Consider the following 11,059-nt stretch of genomic DNA (forward strand, 5'->3'; position numbering starts at 1 on the left):
ACCTGTCGAAGACCTCATCCAGGTGTTGCTCAACGAAGAAGACTCTGAAAGGACAATATAGGTTGGTTCTCTCCTAGATGATCGCCTTCGGGAAGAGCTTATACAGCTGCTGAAAGACCACGCCGACGTATTTTCCTGGTCGGTGACAGATGTGCCGGGGATCGACCTCGAAGTCATCGCACACCGTTTGAACGCCGAACCCCGCTACCAACCTATCAAGCAAAGGAAGAGGAGCTTCACAACAGAATGATGGCAAGTGATTGCAGACGAAGTATAAAAGTTACTCGACGCCGACTTCATTTGGGAGGTCAAGTATCCCAATTGGCTGGCCAATGTGGTAATGGTGAAGAAAGACAATGGGAAGTGGAGGATATGCATTGACTTCACTGACCTAAACAAAGCCTGCCCCAAAGACAATAGCTTTCCTCTACCAAGGATCGACCAACTTGTCGACGCAACGGCGGGCCATGAACTCCTGAGCTTTATGGATTCCTTTTCAAGGCACAATTAGATTCTAATGCATTCCGATGACCATGAGAAAACAACTTTCATCACTAACCATGGCTTATATGGTTACAAGGTCATGTCCTTTGGCCTCAAGAATGCCGATGCCACTTACCAATGGTTGGTGAATGAGGTGTTCAAAGATCGGCTAGGCCGAAATGTAGAGGCATACGTCGACGACATGCTAGTGAAGAGGAAAAAGGCCGAACAACACCTTGCCGACCTAAAGGAAGTCTCCAGTACCCCCAGGAAGTGTAAGATCAAGCTGAACCCAACCAAATGTACTTTCGGAGTCGGTTCGGGTAAATTCCTGGGGTTCATAGTGACACAAAGGGGGATTGAGGCCAATCCAGAGAAAATACAGGCCATCCTCGACATGCAATTGCCCCGAACCCACAAAGATGTGCAATGACTCACCGGTAGAATAGCTGCCCTTAGCAGGTTCATGTCCAAATCTGTGGACCGGTGCCTACCCTTCTTCAATGCCCTCAAACGACCGAAGGACTTACAATGGACCGAGGAATGTGAACGGTCCTTTCAAGAACTGAAGCGGTACCTATGCTCGCCGCCTCTCCTCACCAAGCCAAGCCCAGGGGATGAGCTAATGCTCTACCTTTCAGTTGGGGATGAGGTCGTTAGCTCGGTAATGGTCAAGGAGGAAGACTGGGCATAGAGGCCGATTTACTACACTTGCAAAGTCCTTAGTGGCACAGAAACCTGGCACTCCAACTTGGTGAAAATGGCTCTGGCTCTGGTCACCTCGGTCGGAAAGCTCATGCCATACTTTCAATCCCACAGTATTCGAGTGCTCACCGACCAACCGCTTAAGCAAGTCCTCCAAAGGCTGGAAGCATTTGACCGCTTGATTAAATGGAGCATGGAGCTAAGTGAGTTAGACATCAAATACGCACCCCGACCCACGATCAAAGCTCAGTCCCTAGCCGACTTCATTACCGAATGCACATTAACCACCGAGGATCTTGCCTCGCCACCACAAGTGTGGACCCTGCACGTGGATGACTAATCCAATCAGCAAGGTAGTGGAGCTGGCCTTATTCTCCTCGACCCAAATGACACGGTGTTAGAGCATGCCCTCAGGTTTGAGTTTAAAGCATCCAACAACGATGTTGAGTATGAGGCCTTGATCGCCGGGCTACACCTCACGCTAGACCTCGGAGCTTGGAGAGTAGAAGCCTTCAGTGATTCTCAGCAAGTAGTCAACCAGATTCACTGACAATTTGAGACGAGAACACCCACGATGACAAGTTACCTACAGAAGGTGTAGGAGCTCATCCACCGACTTGAGCACTTCAACATCCAACAGATTCCTCGAGCCGAGAACATACGAGCCAACGGGCTATCCAAGTTAGCCAGCTCCTTGAGAACCGACCTCGGCAAGACAGCACGGTTGGACACTTGGGCCTAACCGAGCATTCCGCAAACAACTCTCCTCATCCTCCCGGTACAGCATGACCCATCCTGGATGGATCCCACAACACTGTACCTCCGAGAAGGCACACTTCTAGAAGATCGGACAGAAGTGAAGAAACTCCAACACAGATAAACCTGGTATTGCCTTATCCAGGGTCAGCTCTATTGCCGCTCACACACTCTCCCCTACCTGAAATGCCTCTCCCCATCCGAGGCAGACTATGTCCTCAAAGAGATCCATGAAGGTATCTATGGAGACCACCCCGGCTCATGCACACTAGCACACAAGGCACTCCGGCAAGGTTATTTCTGGTCGACGATGAAGCAAGATGCAACCCAGTTAGTTCGGAGACACTCCAATCTCCATCACCAGCCTGCAGTCCCCCTGAAACCAATCATTAGCCCATGCCCATTTGCACAATAGGGGATGGACATCTTCGGCCCCTTCCCCACTGCGGTTGCTAAGAAAAAGTTCCTCTTGGTGGTGGTAGACTACTTCACCAAATGAGTGGAAGCCAAAGCTCTGGCATGCATTACTACGCATAATGCCTGAAACTTATTTTGGCAAAGTATTGTTTGCCAACTCGGTATTCCACGCATTCTCATCACAGACAATGGGACACAGTTCACCGATCGAAAGTTCGAGGCCCTCTGCTCTGACCTGAAGATCAACTATCAGACCACGGATGTACACCGACCACAGAGCAATGGGCAGACTGAGGTGACCAACCGAGCCTTGCTGTACAACCTGAAGACTCGGCTAGACCAGGCCAAGGGGAGGTGGACCAAGGAACTGTCGAGCATACTCTGGGCATACATGACTTCTCCACGGACAACCACTAGTGAGACACCCTTCAACTTGACCTACGAAGCTAAAGCAATGGTATCTGTAGAGATTGGCTCTCTAACCCTCTGGACTGAGCTCTTTGATGAAGACTCGAATGATGAGGACCTCCACACAGAGTTAGACCTGATCAAGAAAGCCCGGGACTGAGCACATGTCAGGATGGTAGCACAACAACAGAGGATGGCGAAGTACTACGACACTAAAGTCAGAAGATATGAGTTCAAGATAGGTGACCTTGTCCTCCGCAAAGTCATAGTGCTTGCGCCCAGAGAAGGAAAGCTCGAACCAAATTGGGAAGGGCCATATAGAGTCACCAAGGTTCTTGGTTCGAGCACCTACAGTCTCGAAGACCTGGATGGCCTACCAATATTGAGGAGTTGGAACACAGGAAAGCTTCGGATGTACTACCAATGACTCAATATTAATAAAGAGCACCTTGTTCAAGCTAAACGTTGAGCGCCCGACACACCACATGCACACACACCACACAGAACACACACGCCACTACACGACTGAGCTACACGATCGCGCTACATGACCGAGCTACATGACCAAGCTACGCGACCGCGCTACACGACCACGCTACATGACCAAGCTACGCGACCGTGCTACACGACCACACATGTGTAGCTCGGTATAACCCATTGACTTGGCTGACCTCCGAATGACCTGAGCCCACAACACATAGCTCGGTTGCGTATTGTCAACCTACCTGACATAGCTGATCTCTGAATGGCCCGAGTCCACGTCGCATAGTTCGGCAACGCATCACCGACCTACCTAACTCAATTGATCTTCGAACAGATTGAGCCAAAAGTGGAGAAGAACTCAGGGCCTGAGGATGGTCAACCAAACTCCGCTCACCTATCGACTAAGTCGGTTAGAGCTAGCCGAGCAATGGCTAGACCTCGAAGGGCCCCAAAGGCTCCTGAGACCGAAAATTGAGCATCCCAAAGACGAGAGCTTGGAATGCCCTTCCACTTCACCAATCGGTGTCTAAATTTCTCGGCTAAACCAAACCTCGGCCAAGGCAAAGCCGAGGAAACAAAAATAAAATATTTAAGTTGCACACAAGTTAGGAACAAGAAAATTTCATTAAGTTAAAGCAAGCAATACATTAGGCGAAAGCTTGGCACACTGAGCCATTACGAGAGCAACAAAAAGAAAAAGAAGGGACCCATGATAGTTCAATCTGTGAAAGGGAAGTTGGTGGCCTTGTCATCCCCATCTTCATCAGCGTCGCCGCCTCCACCTTCCTCACCAACATGCTCGTCCGAGGCCGGGGGTGTTTCATCGTCATTGGCTTCCCAAGTCTACCCAACATTGGCTAGCTTGAGAGAGTGGCACAACGCTCTCCGCCGGAAGACGTTAAAACCTGCTTTGTAGGAAGTCGAAGCATATTGATCCATGTCCTGCTGAAGTTCCACTGAGTTCTTGTGCCGCACCACTACCTCCTCGGTGGCCTCTTGCTTCAGCTATTCCCTCTCTGCCTTGAGTTCAATGATCTTGTGCTTCAAGCCACAGACTAACTCTACTTGCTCGGCCACCTCCTTCTCAAGTGCAGCAGATCACTCCCCAACTGCTTGAAGCTTGGCCAATTTTGCCTTCAGCTGCAGGTACTCAGAATTCTCCATCTCGTACCATCGCCGCAACTCACGAAGGCGATCAACCACAGCAATGGCTGAGCATGTGTTCTGCAGACACCAGAAGCAATGTTAGCATGAGGAAACACATTTAAAACAACGAAGGCACTTAAGTATGAACTTACCTGAGCCGAAACCCGAATGAGCGAGCACTCTAATGTGTTGCTCCCAGTACTCCCAGCCTCTTCAGTGATGTAGGCCATCATCATTCCGCGAAGTAGCTGCTCGGGAACTTCGGGAACCTCTAGCCCCTCTCGACTACGAACTGTCTAGTGCGACACATGGATGTTCGAGTTATTGCTCCCCACCTTGACCTGCGTAGGGAAAGCCGTCTGGCGAGCTTCCCCTGGTTCCATGACCACCACGTCCTCGTCATCGTTCCCCCACCGCCCAACTCTCTTTTGCCGATGAGGTGCCCTCTCGGAAGACCTCGGGGGAGGAACTACCTCAGCACGGACCTACGGTACCATGCCAGCCCGGTTTTGCCTTTGGCGATTCTCCTTCATCTGACGTACGATCTCCTCTTCACTCGCCATTCCTACACCTACATCACGGAAGCACGACAATAAGTACAAGAACAAAGAAGCAAAGAAAGTACAGAAGGATAAAGCAACAAAAAGGATAGACCAGCCACCCTACACATTAGCCCGCCGAGCATTAGCATCTCCAAGCATGTATACACAGTTACGTCTATCTCATGGATCATGCTCAGAGCCGACCTTTTCTCCCAAGTAAGCGCTGACCATTGAGGTTGGGGCACTCTCGTTCTTGGCTCTGGTAGCACGGCTGGGATGGGGAGGCCCCCAAGACAGTGGACAAAGAAGAAAGTCTCCTTCCAGTGTGCTTCATAGAGGAAGGAGCCCCGACCCGCACTTTGATGTTCTTCCTTGTCGAGAAATAGTAATAGCCCTACTCGTGAGGTTTGAGCTGAAGAAGGAAGCTCACCATACCCAGGGTCAACTAGATATCACAGATGATGCAGTAGGACAGAAGGCCGACCAAAATCGTAAAGGAGTTTGGCATCAACTGCACTGACAGTAGTCGGAACCATGCAAGTACCTTGGCAACCCCTTCATTCAAAGGGAACCTTAGACTGGCTTCTAGACGGTTCTTGTACACACAAAGTTCATCGGGCCGAGCATCGGTTGCCATCTCACTGTGTTGCAGGCACCTCATTCGGAAGTCCTCGGGGATGTCATACATAGCTCGGATCCAAGCTATATCCTCGGAGTCCAACGCACAAGGTGTGGTCCTAAACTAGTGACTAGCTTGCAGCGGAAGCTCGGCTTCTACACTAGAGAGACCAACCTCGACCACCTCAACCTTGAACCTCTTAACCTCGGCATCCTCGAAAACCCCAACCTCAGACTTGTAATCAGATCCACTAGAACCAGAAGATCTAGAAGCGGAAGAAGAATGGGAAGATGAGGAAGACATCTTACTGAGCTTAAACCCGAGGAATAAAAATAAAGCGCTGAGCAATGTTGACAACACCCTACCGAGCTATCCCAACAACTCCTCTCGCAAATGACAAAGGAGAAATGCCCCTCCACCCCTTCTTATAGCCCATAGGAACACGAACTGGTGCCAAATCTACGGTAGAGATCAAGCGCCGCCCTAACAAAGCTCGGGATGACCAATCGACGTGACTGTTACCACATGCACAAAGCCTTGGAAATCGAAGTGATGACCTTGACAAGCAATGGCCAGAGCATTAATTGCTCCAGTCCACCCTGCAACAGCGGTCCAACCACCGATGCAGGTTCTAGAGGTTCGCCCAGGCCCACTAGGTCAACCAGTTCCCCTGATTTCCTCGGGACGCCCAACAGCAAAGGAGACCTTGCTCTTTCCTAGCCAAGCATCCCTCTCTTCAACTTCAGAGCTGGGGGAGTGATGCTCGGATCCCGAAATTTTAAGTACAAGTTCCTCAGTCGAAGAGCAGACCCCCAACTTCGATGCTCGACAGACCACAACCGAGCATCACAATAGCTTGGCACCTATGAAGCCCCCAACTTCAAAGCTCGGAAGACCACAACTGAGCATGACAATAGCTCGGCACCGGTGAGGCCCTTAGCTTCGAAGATCGGCAAGCCACAGTCGAGCACAGCAACAGCCTCAGTTCTACAGCTTGTCACCCCCAAGGGACCCCCGTCTCTGTCCCTCGGTGCCTCATGGCCAAGCATCACAACCTCAATTCCAGAACTTAGCCTCTGTCCAGCAGCAAAAAGCATTTCCTCGGCATACGGCCGAGCTAAGCTCCAACTTTGGAAGCTTGGTACATCATGGTCGAGCATCACAACGGCCTCAACTCCGAAATTCAGACCCAACTCCAAAGCTCGACACACCATGGCCGAGCATCACCATGACATAGAAGCTCGACTTCCACTTGGAATCAGAGCCGTTCCTCGGCTCTACCAGGAGGATGGACCTGGAAGCTCAGTTTGACACCACGACTCTCTATCGAGCTATGCAACCGTGTAGCACTTCGGACTAGGCTCTCCCCCTCCTCAGCTCCAGAACTAGGGGAGTGGTGTTCGAATTCCGAAATCAAAGCTCTCAGAGTTCTGCAACCAATGATGGGAAGATTACTCGGCCACTTTCCATATTGCCCGATTCTCAAGATTGCGACAGGCGCCGATAAACACCTAAGGGGCCAAACGCCCATCCAGACATCAACTTGAAGTTCTTCAGCCGAAGAACGAATTGGACTACTTCATTCCTCTACTTCAAAACTGGGGGAGTGGTGTTCGAGTCATGGATGAGATGGCCTTGCGAGACATGTGGCCGCCCAGTTATCGCCCGTCCACATCATCCTAGCTCGGCCATGTCGGCATAGCTCGGCCAAGATACGCTATTATGGTGGCCCCCATCTCCTTTCAACCACGTCAACTACATGTCACGTGGATGAGCAGAACTACAGATAAAGATGAGTAAGGAAGATGACTCTGCTGGGGAACGAGACTCTACCCCGAATACCTCTGCGGCTAACCTCATCCCGACAACCCCGGAAGCCCAATCCAACCAGGGCACGGATCTTCGACTATAAAAAGGTACTCCATCCTCGAGGTAAGGGATCCCAACTTCTGAGACCTACAATGCTATTTAGTTTGGACCAGCATCTTTATAGCTCGGCCCAACCACCTACCACCTCCTACTGACTTGAGCGTTGGAGTGCTTACCTAAGGATAACTCCTTGGGCCTCTAACGTTTGCTTCCTTGATAATAGGTCTTAAAGGGCGGCCTCGTCCTTGTAGCTCGGCTCTGCCTTGCCAGCAAGGACTATCTAGTTTCTCTCCTCAGTTCGTGCACCACCCCGGATTGAGCAGCATTAGCTTTAAATAAAGAAAATTCAAATAACAAAAAAAAATTAAATATTTAAAGGATTATTTAAATATTTAAACAACTAAATATTTATCATAACTAGATTTTAAATAGTTAAACTAATGAAATAATTTAATAGATTTTAAAAATAATTCTTCAAAGTAGAAAAATAATTATAACATAATATTGAAATTAATAATAATTTAATATATTATAAAATTAAAAATGAAATTATGTAATAATAATATAAATTATGATTTTATGGATAATTCAATTCAATAAATAATTAATTATTTAAAATTTAAATATTTTACATATTATTTAAATATTTAAATAACAAAATATTTAAGATAACTATATTTTAAATAGTTAAAATAAAGAAATTATGTAATAAATCAAAAAAATTGTGAAAAAGTATAAAAATAAATATAACATAATATTGGTATTAATAATAATTTAATATTTTTACATAATATTATAAATAACTAATTTCACTTATATCAAGTAATAATTCAAGAAAATAACTTTCAGAAAAAATATTTATTAATAATAATTTTGAAATCTTAGTTTGTATTCATAATATAATTATATATACTAAAATTAATATTTATTGTATTTTAGTAATTATTTATTTATTTTTGTGATAAATGTACTTTCAATGATTATGTATAAATTTATTTTATTTTTTTATTTAATAGAAAACTTTCAATAATTTTTGGAGATTAAACTACTATTATTGAAAATTTTAAATTAATTTATTGTATTTTGTTATAACTTATTGATTAAAATTTATTAGAGATTAACCTATTATTTGAAATTATACTATTTATTGATTAAGGCAATATATTTTTAGTACTTGTTGTATTTTTTAATTATTGTGATTATTGTATTTTTTATTACCAATATATTTTCAATAATAGTGTATTTTTTCTATATTTTTTCAATAATTATCAGAGAGCAAACTATTGTTATTTATTTGTGATGAGACTATTAATTTAGATGAAATTATGAATGTTCATGAGTTGGTTCGGTTCGGTTGTATGCTAATTGTACAACCATATTGACCTGGTCAGGTTGGTTAGTTGGTCAAGTGAAATTGATTGACATTTTGTGAAAACCAACCCACTCAAGTTGTATCAATTTGGGTCAATTTTTTGGTTTGGTCAATTGGTTAAGTAGATTTAAATTTAAATGTTAAATTTGATTTTAAAATAGCAATACAATTATTAAAAAATAAATTTAAAAATTAGATTTATGATATAAAACATTTTAGACTAAGTAATATGAGAAATTTCACATTTTTCCATTTTAAAAATTATATTTAATATATATATATATATATATATATATATATATATATATCCAACTTGGTCGAATTGGAAAATTTTTGAACTAAAGCCAGCCTAGAATACTAGAAAACTGACCAAATTGGGTCGAGTTGATCGGGTTGGTCGGTTTCATCAGTTTGATGAAAATATAAAACGATTGTGTGCTCTTATGTGTTTCTATTAGGGTCATTTTACTATAATTGACCAACTCGGATCAATTTTGTTTTCATTAAGGAGTGCTTGTTTTGCCATTAGGCCCATGATTTTTTATTCCAAAAATACCCTTAACACTTTTTTTTTGTGTAGAAAACAAAAATGACTAAATATAGCCAATAATGTGGTTGTCTATGTCTTATTAAGGGCAAAAATGATATTTTTATTTCTTTTGATTAAATTTATTTAAATGAACATTAGGGTCAACACTATCATTTTCCACTATCATCTAATGGAAGATTGATTAAATCAATTGCAAATTATAAGTGGTGTTTTCGTAGAATGCTAACTATAGGGTATATTTTAGTAAATCCATGAAATAATAAGGGGTATTTTAGTAAATGACTCTTTCTATTATTTTGCTTTTGCTTATTAAATCCCGTGCACTGCATGGGTCCCTGCTAGTTGATTAAATTAATTGCTCTCTCTCATTCTCTCTATTCCTCTTGTCTTAATATTATTATTTATCTAAATCATTTGGTTCTAGGCCATCAACTACTTTATTTTTTATAATATATATATATATATATATATATATATATATATATATATCAATTTTGGTCAATTTACAAATGGCAAACCGAAACTGACCTAACATGGTCAAGTTGGAAAATTGCTGAACCAATGCCAATCAGAAATATTAGAAAGCTGACCAATTTGTGTCAAATTTGATAAGATTGATTATTAAAAAGTTAAAATATAAAACAAATATATACTCTTATGTATTTCTATTGTTTAGCTTTCACTTAACAAAGCCCGTGCATAGCACGAGTCCCTGCTAGTTTATAAAATAGATAGTCAAATTCGTTCAGCCCACCTTTTTGCTTATTTCTCTTATGACTCTATCAATCGCCATGTAAGTATTATATATTAATGAAGTGCTGAGATTACGTCTTTTGGGGAAAAAATCATTCGGGTCAAGTGGGTTAACCTATCATGTGAATATAGAAAAACTGTGCATGTGTTTGAGGGAAAAAAGTTTTTGTAGGTCTACGATTAAATGACTAGTAATATCTTTGAAGAAAAAAAGGAAATTAATAGAACAATTAGGGCAGGCTCAGGAAGAAATAGTTTTAAAAATCCAATGGCTTGGAGAAAAAGAAGAGACCTTAAAAAAGGGACTCAACAAAATCATGGAATGGGAAGAGATATGTTGGGCCCAAAGATTGAGAATATGATGGTTGTAAAACGAGGATAAAAATTCAAAATTCTTTTATTTAACTGCAACCATGAGAAAATATAGAAATAGAATAATGAAAGTTTGAAATACAGATGTGAACCAAATAAAAACAAAGTTGTTAAGAGCTTTCCAAGAGAGATACAAAAATGGCATAACAGATAACACCAATGAGTTCTTAAATGAAATCAATCCTATAATTTCATAAGAAGAAAATGAAACTATTGGGAAAAGAAGTCCAGTTGGAGGAAATAAAAGATGCACTAAAAAGTAATAAGGGGTAGTGTCCAAAGAGTTGTTGATTATCTTTTTCGTTCTGCAAAAATGACAAAGCAATTAAACGATTCCTTCATTTGTTTGATCCCAAAGGTAAAAATTATAGAGAATCCATAATATTTTAAATCAATAAGTTTGTGCAATGTAATTTACAAAATAATAGCCAAATTCTTGTCAATAGAATCAAACCATTTTTAAACAAGGCCGTATCTCCATACCAATCAACTTTTGTACCTGGAAGGCAAATCATAGATAATGTATTAATTGCTTAAGAAGTTATCCATACAATGAAGCATAAAAAGGAAAGACATGGGTAATG

General features: G+C 42.8%; 1 protein-coding gene across 1 annotated transcript; it reads left to right on the forward strand.

Annotated features, from left to right (window-relative positions):
* Positions 1-1,243: 1,243 nt before the first annotated feature.
* On the forward strand, positions 1,244-2,929 carry LOC148844169 (uncharacterized). The gene is made up of 2 exons (XM_088959513.1): positions 1,244-1,391; positions 2,547-2,929. Exons 1-2 carry the CDS (start codon positions 1,244-1,246, stop codon positions 2,927-2,929), a joined length of 531 nt encoding a protein of 176 aa, XP_088815639.1.
* The last annotated feature ends 8,130 nt before the right edge of the window (positions 2,930-11,059 follow it).

This window comes from Nelumbo lutea, chromosome 8, assembly GCF_056320005.1.
Source record: "Nelumbo lutea isolate HS-2025 chromosome 8, American lotus-T2T, whole genome shotgun sequence".
In the NCBI taxonomy this organism is placed as follows: domain Eukaryota; kingdom Viridiplantae; phylum Streptophyta; class Magnoliopsida; order Proteales; family Nelumbonaceae; genus Nelumbo; species Nelumbo lutea.